The sequence below is a fragment of the Carcharhinus amblyrhynchos genome, chromosome 5, assembly GCF_965287045.1.
Source record: "Carcharhinus amblyrhynchos chromosome 5, sCarAmb.v2.hapA, whole genome shotgun sequence".
Taxonomy (NCBI): domain Eukaryota; kingdom Metazoa; phylum Chordata; class Chondrichthyes; order Carcharhiniformes; family Carcharhinidae; genus Carcharhinus; species Carcharhinus amblyrhynchos.
This window is the reverse complement of record NC_137328.1, coordinates 4,614,715-4,628,670: the sequence shown is the minus strand read 5'-3', so window position 1 is coordinate 4,628,670 and position 13,956 is coordinate 4,614,715. Positions and strand designations below refer to the sequence as shown.

Below are 13,956 nucleotides of genomic sequence, written 5' to 3'. Positions count from 1 at the left end.
ATTTACTAATCCCCCCGACACTAAGGGGCAACTTAGCATGGCCAGTCCACCCAATCTTTGGACTGTGGAAGGAAACCAGAGCACCCAGAGGAAACCCACACAGACACGGGGAGAATGTGCAAACTCCACACAGGCAGTGACCCGAGGTCGGAATTGAACCTGGGTCTCTGGTGCGGCGAGGCAGCAGTGCTAACCCACTGTGCCACCCAGAACTAGAAGAAGCAGCAATATAATACAGTCACTAAAAGTAAATTTATCAGTGTCACAAGTAGGCTTACATTAACACTGCAATTAAGTTACTGTGAAATCCTCTTAGTTGCCACACTCGGGTGCCTGTTTGAGTCAAAGCAACTAACATCTTTCAGAATGTGGGAGGAAACTCACGCAGACACCGGGGGGGGGGGAACGTGCAGACTCCACACAGACAGTGACCCAAGCCGGGAATCGAACCCGGGTCCCTGGTACTGTGAGGCAGCAGTGCTAACCCCCTGTGCTGCCCCAATAATAAATCCAATCAGGAGTTCAGAGATTACCCAGAGGCTGACTGAGGGGAATGGTATCGATACGTTTCAGGGTGGAAGCCGGGTAAACACACAAAGGAGCGAGGAATAGAAGGAGACGCTGACAGGGTGAGATGAAGTTGGGGGGGGTGGGGGTGGGAGGAGGCTCGTGTGCAGTGGTGACACCAGAATGGAGCAGTTTGGGCTGAATAAATGGCTAAACGCCAAAATCTCTGCTGGTCTGCCTGCCGGCTTTCCCAAGATTTTCAGGGTGAAAATCCATAAAAGAAAAGGCAGCCTGGTGTACAACCAGGACTGGGAGAATCAGTGAGTCCTTCCTCATATTATTGACGTCACCAGACAGACATCATATACACCAGCCCCCAACCGCTCAGAAACAAATCAATCACAGAGGCTTTCTTTTTTATCCCCTGTCAGATTCTGGTAAACAGCCTTCAAAGGTTTTGACATTTACCAGTGGATGCATTTTTTATCTGTATCATAGGAATGCAGCAGGTCCAGTGGGAAGGTGGGAAAGGTTTTACTGCGAGTCCTCGCGTTACGCAGCCTTTCGAGGCAGATCATTTATTTTACGCTGCTGTCATTGGATGGGAGAACCGATTAAGTTGGACATTTTTTCAAATGCCCATCCCAATATTTTTGAAAAGGTTCTAAGGTTTCAGGTCTCCACTACTTTCCCAGGCATTGCGTTCCAGTTTCCCACCACTCTCTGAGTTAAAAAGGAATTCTCAAAGCCCCTCTGAATCTCCTACCCCTTACCCTGAAACCATGTCCCCCTTATGAGTGAACAATTGATGCAAAACGGGTTTAGCATAATTTCTCCGGGTGCTCCAGTTTCCTCCCACAATCCGAAAGATATGCTGGTTAGGGTGCACTGGCCGTGCTAAATTCTCCCTGAGTGTACCCGAACAGGTGCCAGAGCGTGGCGACTGGGGGATTTTCACAGTAACTTCGTTGCATCGTTAATCATAGGATCCTTACAGTGCAGAAGGAGGCCATTTGGCCCATCAAGTCTGTACTGACAGGATCTATCCCCGTAACCTCACATATTTACCCTGCGAATCCCTCTAACCAACACATCCCCGGGACACCAAGAGGCAAATTGAAAAGCGTGGCTTATCAGCCTAATCCACACATCTTTCAGACTGTGGGAGGAAACCAGCGCACCCGGGGGGGGGAACCCAAGCAGACACGGAGAGAATGTGCAGACTGAACACAGACAGTGATCCGAGGCGGGAATCGAACCTGGGTCCCTGGCGCTGTGAGGCAGCAGTGCTAACCACTGTGCCACTGTGCCATCCCACACATTTTCCCTGCTAATCCCCCTGACAAGTTAGGTCACTTGTGACAATAATAAATAATCTTAAACTGAACAGTTATTGTCGGTGTGGACTCGATGGGCCGAAGGGTTTGTCCTGTGCTGCATGGCTCTGTCACTCTATAACTTCTTGCGATGTGTCTTCACGTTGATAGGAACTTCTCCTTGCCCTAATCCCCAAGCCTCACCGTTTCCCAGTTACCATCACAGGCCCCCAATCACAACAACAATAGCTTGCATTTACACAGCGCATTTTTCACACTCAAAAAACCCAGGCTCTGCACTGGAAAGATGCTCAGAAAACACCTGACACTGGGCTACATCGGGACATATTAGGACAGGTGAGTAATAGTGCGATCAGAGAGGCAGCGTTTAAATGAAACATCTTAAAAAATAGGAGAGGGTTGTTGGGGGGTGGGGGGCATTCCAGCATTTAGGGCCCAGGCAGCGGCAGACACCAGTACTGAGGGAGTGCCGCACTGTCAGAGGGTCAGTGCTGAGGGAGTGCTGCACTGTCAGAGGGTCAGTGCTGAGGGAGTGCCGCACTGTCAGAGGGTCAGTGCTGAGGGAGTGCCGCACTGTCAGAGGGTCAGTGCTGAGGGAGTGCCGCACTGTCAGAGGGTCAGTGCTGAGGGAGTGCCGCACTGTCAGAGGGTCAGTGCTGAGGGAGTGCCGCACTGTCAGAGGGTCAGTGCTGAGGGAGTGCCGCACTGTCAGAGGGTCAGTGCTGAGGGAGTGCTGCACTGTCAGAGGGTCAGTGCTGAGGGAGTGCCGCACTGTCAGAGGGTCAGTACTGAGGGAGTGCCGCACTGTCAGAGGGTCAGTGCTGAGGGAGTGCCGCACTGTCAGAGGGTCAGTGCTGAGGGAGTGCCGCACTGTCAGAGGGTCAGTGCTGAGGGAGTGCCGCACTGTCAGAGGGTCAGTACTGAGGGAGTGCCGCACTGTCAGAGGGTCAGTGCTGAGGGAGTGCTGCACTGTCAGAGGATCAGTACTGAGGGAGTGTCGCAGTGTCAGAGGGTCAGTACTGAGGGAGCGCTGAAGGAGAATAGCTACACTATCTGGGTACAGCTACACTCTGGAAATCTCCGACTCTCTGTGTTTTGTTGTCAGTGTCACTGCGCTGCGATGGGGGGAAGGTACTCTCAACCATGACAGGCATCGCAGCTTCAAACCAACCATCCTTCAATCATTATTCTTCTTGGCTCTGCACCTCCCAGTTACTAACTACAGGCATGTAACCCAGCCTAGGTGATGTTCTGGAAATGCAGATGCTGGGCGTGGCTCAATGTGTCGTCCTCTGAGTCTGCCAGGTGGTGACAGGTTCAAACCCCGCTTCAGATACTCGAGTGCAAAAGCTGATATTGTTCTGCGTCAATCACATGCGAGTTGTTGTTGACCTTGTCTGATCCTCTCCACAGAGAATATTCTTTATGGGTCAGACCTCTGCACAGCACTGACTAACACAAACCACACTGGAATTTCTGAACAGTTAATGCTCCTTCACAGAGCAAAGTCTCTGCACCAGAACTTCCTCAATCAGCTAAAAAAAAAGTCCTGAGGAAATTCCTGGTCAGCACAGGAAGAGGAGGCCATTCAGCCCCTCAAGACCTGCCTGCTGTCCAGTACGACCATGGCTGTTCTGTGACCTCACTCCATATATCCACGTCGCCCCCTTCCCCTAATGTCATTGGCTGCCAAAGATCCAGCAACCTCAGTTTGAAGGTTCGTGATTGGTGCAACATTCAGGGGAGGGAGTTTCAGACTTTGACCACTCTTGGCGTGACGAGGTTATTCTCTTATTTCACTTGGCCCTGAGGTACGGCCACAACCTGCAACATCAAACCCATTTCTGTCCTCACTCATAAGTTAACACTGCTGCCTCACAGCGCCAGGGACCCGGGTTCGATTCCAGCCTCGGGTGACAGTCTGCATGGAGTTTGCACATTCTCCCCATGTCTATGCGGGTTTCCTCCGGGTGCTCCGGTTTCCTCTCAGAGTCCAAAGATGTGCGAGTTTAGTGGGTTGGCCTTGCTAAATTGCCCCTTAGAATCCCAACATGTGCGGATTAGGTGGATTGGCCATAATAAATTGCCCCTTAAGGTCCAAAGATGTTCAGGTTAGGTGGATTGGCTATGGTAATTTGCCCCTTAGGGTCCAAAGATGTTCAGCTTAGGTCGATTGGCTATGGTAATTTGCCCCTTAGGGTCCAAAGATGTTCAGGTTAGGTCGATTGGCTATGGCAAATGCACAAAGTTGCAGGGATAGGGTGGAGGAGGGGTGGTTCTGGGTAAGGTGCTCTTTCAGAGAGTCAGTGCAGACTTGATGGGCTGAATGGCCTTCTTCTGCACTGTCCGATTCTCTGCTGCTAGGATACTGCCTGCATTTTCTGTGCTGATTTCAATCGGGAAGCTTTGTCCCTGCTTTTTTCTGGTCCTTATCTGAGATTTCCCCAGGGAGCAGGGATCATTCCTTCCCCCGTCCGTCCTCCTTCGTACCCTCAGAACCTTGGCCGAGTGACAGTGCGCGCCCTTCCCTTCTCACTCACAGCTGGCTAAGTGTGCTTGCAACTCAGCACCTCGCCGCAGAGTGTGGCTGGGAACAGCCCAGCAAATTCACCACAAACAAAGGCTCAATCCCACATGATTTAAGGGTTCCACATTCCATCTCAAATTGGCCATCAGCTGTCTGTTCTCGAGTACAAAGAAATATTGTTTTTAAATTAATGCCTGATGTGTTCTTTTTAATTCCCACGCACACCCCGCCCCCCCCCCCCCAATACATGGAATCGCTTCCCAAATCCCCTGGGTGACCGAAGATGCAAATGGGGGCAGGGAGTGGAGGTGGTGCGTTACGTCAGGAAACTCGACTTCACATAAAGAGGATTGGAAATCTGGAACTCTCTCCCCACAAAGATCTGTTGAGGCTGGGGAGTTGGCGGGGGGGGGGAGGTGCGGTGGGTTTCAATTAAAAATGTCACGGCTGAGATTCATTGAATCCCCACAGTGCAGAAGGAGGCCATTCAGCCCATTGAGTTTGCACTGACTACAATCCCACCCTGGCCCTATCCCCGGAACCCCACACATTTACCCTGTTAATCCCCCTGACACTAAGGGGCAATTTAGCATGGCCAATCGACCTAACCCGCACATTTTGCAGAGTGCAGAAAAGATTTACCAGGATGCTACCGGGATTTGATGGTTTGAGTTATAAGGAGAGGCTGGGATTTTTTTTTCTCTGGGGTGTAGGAGGCTGAGGAGTGATCTTATAGAGTTCTATAAAATAATGAGGGGCACAGATCAGCTGGATAGTCAATATCTTTTCCCAAAGGTAGGGGAGTCTAAAACTAGAGGGCAGAGGTTTAAGATGAGAGGGGAGAGGTAGAAAAGTGTCCACAGGGACAATTTTTTCACACAGAGGGTGGTGAGTGTCTGGAATGAGTTGCCAGAGGTAATAGTGGAGGCGGCTAAAATTTTGTCTCCTAAAACACGTTTAGACAGTTACATGGGTACGATGGGTATAGAGGGATATGGGCCAAACATGAGCAATTGGGATTAGCTTAGGGGTTTAAAAAAAGGGGAGGCATGAACAAGTTGGGCTGAAGGGCCTGTTTCCATGTTGTAAACCTCTCTGACTCAATCTTTGGACAGTAAAAAGTCTGACAACACCAGGTTTTAGTCCAACCTATTTATTTGATAATATACTCACAAGCTTTCGGGGTTAGCCCCTTCGTCAGGTGAATGGAGAGTTCTGGCCTCAGACAGAGCATATAAAGCACAGACAGTTTAGAGATTACTGATTAGAATCTGAGGCCAGAACTCTCCATTCACCTGACGAAGGGGCTAACCCCGAAAGCTTGTGAGTATATTATCAAATAAATCGGTTGGACTAAAACCTGGTGTTGTCAGACTTTTTACTGTGTTTACGCCAGTCCAACGCCATCATACCCACATCAATCTTTGGACTCAGAGATTGACAGATCTCTGCTGGGTAACAGCACTATGAACCACAACAGGTAAGGTAAATTTAAGATACAGATCAAACATAGAACAACACAGCCCAGAAAGAGGCCATTCTGTCCATCGTGGCTGTACTAGCCCTGATTAATCCCTTCCCGGCTGATCTACCCCATCCCTCTGTTATGGTGCCTCGTCAGTTTCACCTTGGTCATCCCATTCGCAATAATTATTGGGGTTTAAACCCTCAGTTGGATACATTTCAGAATACAGTTGCCATGGGTACCTTCACATGGTCCGTTTTGGAATAAAACGTCGTCTATTGCAATGTCGCTGTGTATCGAGAACCCGCGAATCGCTTCGAAGACAATCTGAAAGAGGAGAATACTTGTGAATTCAGCAGCAAGTTATTGTGATGTCGAAGGCACTGCCCAAAAGGGCATTTCAATAAACTTACAAAAGCAATTGATTAAATACTTGGAAAAAAGATCTCGCGTGGTAACGGGGAAAGAGCTGGGGCTGGGAGGGTTGGTCAAAGAACCAGCAGAACACAATTCTGAGGGTGTCAATTTCCAAAGCTACACTTTATTTCTCCAGCTTGGTGCTGGTGGGGTCTGAGCGGACTGCACCTTCCCCCTCACTCCACAAACTCCTATTCTCACTCGGGTCTAGAAGGCAAGAAGAAATGTTCCTGAGTACCGCTGAAAAGAGGGACGTGTCACTGAAGCTTTTGGTCTTGCACTCATCAGGACAAACACAAGAATTTCAAACAATCATGCTGTCGGAGAAAGGGTTGCTGATTGGTTGGCGAGTCAACTCTGATTGGCTGAATGGAAATTTCCGTTGACCTCAAGCACGAATTTCTGGTCTCCCCCCCCAGTGAGGCCATAAAATCCCGTCCTTTATTTCTGGGTTTGTTGTAATGACCAACCGAAGCTGCTTGACCTGATCAGCTGACTGACTCACCAACCAATCAGCAACGTTTTCTCTGAGAGTATGAGTTGTTGTGATGGTTTGAAATTCTTGTCCTGATGAGTACCAAAATGGAAAGCTTCAGTAACATGTCTCTCTTCTCACCAACATTCAGGTTCTGTACTGCCAAGCAATGGAACCTGTTCCAATATCAGCCAATTTTTAATTACAGGCTAATATTTAATTAGAGACTAAGATTTAGCCCTCCTAGTTTAGACACAGTGTGGTTAGGTCCACCAGTTTCACCGAGGAAATCTTCATCAATCTGGATGGAACTCAAAAGCAGGCTCAGGGTGAAGGGTTCCATACACTTGTGTTCACAAGCCATTCCCAAAATAGATAACGTTTCAAATCAAACAAACCTGATGGCTTTGCTCACACTGGTATTCTACAGAGGCTTTGATCCAAGATATACTCTGCTCCCCTCTTCTTTCCCATAAGAGAGTTTCTCGTTCTTTGTCCTTTAAGTAAACATTTAGTGATCCAGTTCCGAGTCCATACATGTGGTAGAAGAATGTCAGACACTGCTTGCCAGTGAATCCGCGTAGTTGCCATGTCAACAAGCGTGCGTTGTATCCGTGCCGCATGTGAGAGGCCTCTATGTACATGTAGCGCCCTAAACGAAAGCATTTTCAATTGGTTAGACCGCAGAAGTTACGCTCGAAAACCAACCCTTTCCTCGTCAAGAAAAGTAACGTTCCCCCCCTCCCCCCCCATCTCCGTAACCAGCCCGGCAACATTCCAAAATATTTGCGCGCTTCCAATTCTAGCCTCTCATAAAACCCTGAGTTTAATCGCTCCACCGTTGGTGACCATGCCTTCAGGGGAGATGGCGGCCTAGTGGTATTATCGCTAGACTGCTAATTCAGAAACACAGCTAATGTTCTGGGGAACCCGGGTTCGAATCCTGCCACGGCAGATGGTGGAATTTGAATTCAATCAAAAAAGTTCGGAATTAAGAATCTACTGATGACCCATTGTTGGAAAACCCATCGGATTCACTAATGTCCTTTAGGGAAGGAAATCCGTCGTCCTTACCTGGTCTGGCCTACATGTGACTCCAGAGCCACCGCAATGTGGTTGACTCTTAATTGCCCTTCTAGGGCAACTAGGGATGGGCAATAAATGCTGGCTGGCCAGCGATGCTCATGTCCCACAAATGAATAAAAAAAAAGCTGTCTGGGTCCGAAACTCTGGAATTTTTGCCCTGGAACTCTCTGCCTCTCTCTTCCTAAGGGATGCATCTCACTTTTCACCGATGTTTCAGTCACTGTATATCGTGTTCTGTGGCTCAGAGTCACATTCTTCCTTGATGACAGTCCAGTGAAGTGCCTTGGGGTTTTTTGGGGGTTAAAGGTGCTACTTACTAATGTACAAAACCATCATGCTGTTGAAAAGAGGGGCACGTTATTGTCTTGCACGCATCAGGACAAACACAAGAAAGCAACATTTCAAAAGCTCTCCTGACAATTTATATTAAAGGAGATAGTTCTGAGACTCTGAAATTAGCCATTCTTGCAATTGTCCCAATGGTTGTAGGGGGAAAAATTTCACTGAACTTTACCCCTGTGGCAGGTTTAGCGGCAATGAAGGTGAGTCACCATTAACCAATGGTGGGATCTTCCAATCCCACTGAAATCAATGACAGTTTGTAATGTTCACTGCCCGCGTGGAACCCACCGCGAGGATTCACCTTCAACTGCACTGGAATACTCCGGCCTTGGATAAGATGTCTTTCCTTTTCAACAAAATGTTGTTTTAACTTACCATCGTGTCAGGAATTTCACCCTTTCTTCCATTCAATCACCATCCAAGGAAATAGATTTTATTCATTTGACACCAAAATACAACCTCTTCCAGGTTTAATGGTGAATGACATCAGGCCAGGGACAATATCTCAGTGTGTCTGAGGGACAATATCTCAGTGTGTCTGAAGGACAGTATCTCAGTGTGTCTGAGGGACAATATCTCAGTGTGTCTGAGGAACAATATCTCAGTGTGTCTGAAGGACAGTATCTCAGTGTGTCTGAGGGACAATATCTCAGTGTGTCTGAGGGACAATATCTCAGTGTGTCTGAAGGACAGTATCTCAGTGTGTCTGAAGGACAGTATCTCAGTGTGTCTGAAGGACAGTATCTCAGTGTGTCTGAGGGACAATATCTCAGTGTGTCTGAAGGACAGTATCTCAGTGTGTCTGAGGGACAATATCTCAGTGTGTCTGAGGGACAATATCTCAGTGTGTCTGAGGGACAATATCTCAATGTGTCTGAGGGACAATATCTCAGTGTGTCTGAGGGACAATATCTCAGTGTGTCTGAGGGACAGTATCTCAGTGTGTCTGAGGGACAATATCTCAGTGTGTCTGAGGGACAATATCTCAGTGTGTCTGAGGGACAATATCTCAGTGTGTCTGAGGGACAATATCTCAGTGTGTCTGAGGGACAGTATCTCAGTGTGTCTGAGGGACAATATCTCAGTGTGTCTGAGGGACAATATCTCAGTGTGTCTGAGGGACAATATCTCAGTGTGTCTGAGGGACAATATCTCAGTGTGTCTGAGGGACAATATCTCAGTGTGTCTGAGGGACAATATCTCAGTGTGTCTGAGGGACAATATCTCAGTGTGTCTGAGGGACAATATCTCAGTGTGTCTGAGGGACAATATCTCAGTGTGTCTGAGGGACAGTATCTCAGTGTGTCTGAAGGACAGTATCTCAGTGTGTCTGAGGGACAATATCTCAGTGTGTCTGAGGGACAATATCTCAGTGTGTCTGAGGGACAATATCTCAGTGTGTCTGAAGGACAGTATCTCAGTGTGTCTGAGGGACAATATCTCAGTGTGTCTGAGGGACAATATCTCAGTGTGTCTGAGGGACAGTATCTCAGTGTGTCTGAGGGACAATATCTCAGTGTGTCTGAAGGACAGTATCTCAGTGTGTCTGAGGGACAGTATCTCAGTGTGTCTGAAGGACAGTATCTCAGTGTGTCTGAAGGACAGTATCTCAGTGTGTCTGAAGGACAGTATCTCAGTGTGTCTGAGGGACAGTATCTCAGTGTGCCTGAGGGACAATATCTCAGTGTGCCTGAGGGACAATATCTCAGTGTGTCTGAAGGACAGTATCTCAGTGTGTCTGAGGGACAGTATCTCAGTGTGTCTGAGGGACAGTATCTCAGTGTGTCTGAGGGACAATATCTCAGTGTGTCTGAGGAACAATATCTCAGTGTGTCTGAGGGACAGTATCTCAGTGTGTCTGAGGGACAATATCTCGGTATGTCTGAGAGCCAAGGATCTCAATCTGCTTGTAGTTTTGAAATTATAGTCTCTCGGGACCCTATAATTTAAGTTCTGTTGGCTGGACAAACACACACTTAAATGACTTCATCAAGCTCTGGTTTGGCTTCCATTCTGCTGCCATTTCCATGGAGCGGTGATCAGAATTCCTTCAACGTTAGTCATCGTCACTCATTAAGGTTTCCCTGCATCAATGCAACAACCAACTGCCCTGATGTAGCAACATGGTAAAACACCCCATGGTGCCTCACAACAACAACATAATTTGACAGTGTGGCACGCTATTTGGAAAGGTGACCGAGAGGTTGGTCAAAAGATACGTTTTAAGTGGTGTCTTAAAGAAGGAGAGTGAGGCGGTGAGTTTATGGAGGGAGTTCCAGATGTTAAGGTCCATTTGGAAGGTACAGTGAGAAATTCAACAGATCCATAACCCAGAGGCCTCGGCTAATGTTCTGGGGGCACGGGTTCAAATCCCTCCTTGGTGGAATTTAAATTCAATTCATAAAATCTGGAACTGAAAGCTAGTTTCAGATCAGAAGCTATCACGGACATCTGTAAAAATAAAACAATCTGATTGATCCATGTCCTTTAGGGAGGGAAATCTGCCGTGCTTATCTACATGTGACTCCAGAGTCACAGCAATGTCACTGAAGCTTAACTACCCTCCGAGCAAGCTACTCAGAATCCATAGAATCCCTGCAAGGCCCATCGAAACTGCACCGACCACAATCCCACCCTGGCCTTATTCCCTTAACCCCATATATTCACCCTGCTGATCCCCCAACACTAGGGTCAATTTAACACGGCCAATCCACCTGCACATATTTTGGGCTGTGGGAGGAAACCCGAGCACCCGGAGGAAACCCATGCAGACATGGGGAGAACATGCAGAATCCACACAGGCAGAGACCCAAGGCTGCAAACGAACCTGGGTCCCTCAGTTCAAGGGCAATTAGGGATGGACAGTAAATGCCGGCCTTGCCAATGATGCCCGCGTCCCCTGAAAGAATATATTTAAAAAAATAACTTGCATTTCTTTCAGTGAGGCAACTTTCATCAGCTCAGTGATTTCCATGGTTAACATCCGTTAACAAGAATCAGATCAGGAACACGATTCTACCCCCTACTTCCTTTGTGAGTGAACACATCCTGTAGAGATGGGTCATTTGTACATTCAAGGCCGAGATAGGTAGATTTTTAATTATGATGTGGAGACGCCAGCGTTGGACTGGGGTGGGCACAGTGAGGAGTCACAGAGAAGGGCTAATGGAAGGACTCTTGGTCGTGTCAACGAGCAGAGAGATATCGATGTCCATGTGCATAGATCCCTGAAAGTTGGCATCCAGGTTGATAAGGTTGTTAAGAAGGCGTACGGTGTGTTAGCTTTTATTGGTAGAGGGATTGAATTTCAGAGCCATGAGATCATGTTGCAACTGTACTAAACTCTGGTGCGGCCGCACTTGGAGTATTGCGTACAGTTCTAGTCGCTGCATTATAAGAAAGATGTGGAGGCATTGGAAAGGGTGCAGAGGAGGTTTACCAGGATGTTGCCTGGTATGGTGGGAAGGCCTTATGAGGAAAGGCTGAGGGACTTGAGGTTGTTTTCGTTAGAAAGAAGGTTGAGAGGTGACCTAATTGAGGCATACAAGATGATCAGAGGGTTAGATAGGGTGGATAGTGAGAGCCTTTTTCCTCAGATGGTGATGGCTAACATGAGGGGACATAGCTTTAAATTGAGGGGTGGTAATTATAGGATGGATGTCAGAGGTTGGTTCTTTACTCAGAGGGTAGTAAGGGCGTGGAATGTCCTGCCTGCAGCAGTTGTGGACTCACCAACTTTAAGGGCGTTCAAATGGTCAGTGGATAGGCATATGGACAACATTGGAATAGTTTAGATTAGAGGGTCATTAGATTGGTTCCACTGGTCGGCGCAACATCGAGGGCCAAAGGGCCTGTACTGCGCTGTAATGTTCTACGTTCTTTGTCTCACAACACCAGGTTAAAGTCCAACAGGTTTATTTAGAATCACGAACTTTCGCAGTGCTGCTCCTTCATCAGGTGTTTGGAGAGTTGGGTTCACAAACGCTGGTTTTAAATCAATAAGGGAATCAGAGGTTTATTAGATGAGGCGGGAAAGCAGATTTGAGGATTATAGCATCAGGTCAGCCACAATCTCACTGACTGGCAGAGCAGGCTTTCACTGTGTGTCAATACATGTGACAGTAATAAATCAAATCAAACCAGCTCACCACTGCTTAAGTTCAAACACAGGCCGTAAATCCCAGCCTCGGGTCAGAGTGTAACACGGTGAACAAAAGCGAAACTCTCCGCGCCGAATTCAAACGCTGCTACCCTCCCTCCCCCCCTCCCCAGGAGAAGCTGGACTCCCTGGGGGCCATGTATCGGACAGCGCTGCAGCTTAACCGGGATGTTTCGGGATTCACCAGTCAGTGATCACGAGCATGATTCTACCACCCGTTCACACCGCGCTCCCACTGCGGTGAGGGTGGAGAATTCGATGACAAGCCAAATCTCCACTCACTGCGGCAAGAACGGTCAAAGAATTCCAGCCCGTGAGTCCAAATTAAATCACAGCAATTTTTGAACTTTAATACCAGTAGTCAGGGAATTTTACAGTGCAGAAAGAGGCCATTCGGCCCATCAAGTCTGCACTGACTACAATTCCATTCAAGCCCCATACTCACAACCCCATGCATTTACCCTAGCAAGTCTCCCTGACACTAAGGGGCAATTTAGCATGGCCAATCCACCTAACCTGCACATCTTTGGACTGTGGGAGGAAACTGGAACACCCGAGGAAACCCACGCAGACACGGGGAGAATGTGCAAACTCCGCGCAGACTGTGACCCAAGCCGGGAATCGAACCCTAGGTTCCTGGCAGTGTGAGGCAGCAGTGCTAACCACTGTATCACTGTGCCGCCCACGGCATTTAGCTGCTGAACATCAGATCAGATGAATCACCATCACGCTATCGGACTATCAGCTGTGTTATACTGTGAAGAACTCCTTCCATCCTTTCTTAGGCAGCACAGTGGCACAGTGATTAGCACTGCTGCCTCACAGCGCCAGGGACCTGGGTTCGATTCCTAGCTTGGGTCACTGTCTGTGTGGAGTTTGCAAATTCTCCCCGTATCTGCATGGGTCTCCTCCAGGTGCCCCGGTTTCCTCCACAGTCCAAAGATGTGCGGGTTAAGTGGATTGGACATGCTAAATTGACCCTAGAGTGAGAGGGATTAGCAGGGTAAATATGTTGGATTATAGGCTTAGAGCCTGGGTGCTCAGCACAGACTCGATGGGCCAAATGGCCTCCTTCTGTTCTGTAGGGATTCTATTCTATGATTTCTCAATGGGTGAGATGCTGGTGGGGTGGCGATGTCACTAGACTAGCCATCCAGAGGCCAGGCTAATGCTCTGGGGTCATGGGTTCAAACCCCATCATGGTGATTTAAACTGAACTGATAAACCTGGAATTGAAAACTAGTCTCAGTAATGGTTGTACAGGGCACCGGTGAGACCACACCTGGAATGGGCAGGTTGTCTCATGAGGAAAGGTTGGACAGGTTAGGCTTGTATCTATTGGGAGTTTGGAAGAGTAAGAGGCGACTCGGTTGAAACCTGAGGGATATTGACAGGGTGGATGTGGGGAAGATGTTTCCTCTTGTGGGAGAACCTAGAACTAGGGCATCACTGTTTAAAAATAAGGGGCTGTCCATTCAAAACAGAAAGGCGGTGAAACATTTTCTCTCAAAGGGTTGAGTTTCTAGAACTCTCTTCCTGAAAAGCTGGTGGAAGCACGGTGGCACAGTGATTAGCACTGGCTCACAGCCTCACAGTGCCAGGGACCCGGGTTCAATTCCAGTCTTGGGTCGCTGTCTGTGT

At 48.2% G+C, this 13,956-nt stretch overlaps 1 protein-coding gene across 1 annotated transcript in view; it reads right to left on the bottom strand.

Moving 5' to 3' along the window:
* The window catches only part of mamdc2a (MAM domain containing 2a), a 91,598-nt gene that overhangs the window by 4,183 nt on the left and 73,459 nt on the right, over window positions 1-13,956 (bottom strand). The window contains exons 12-13 of the mRNA XM_080189597.1: window positions 7,127-7,380; window positions 6,079-6,163 (exon numbers count right to left, since the gene is read on the bottom strand). Of these exons, the coding sequence (XP_080045723.1) occupies window positions 6,079-6,163; window positions 7,127-7,380 (339 nt within the window). The remainder of the gene's footprint in view (window positions 1-6,078; window positions 6,164-7,126; window positions 7,381-13,956) is intronic.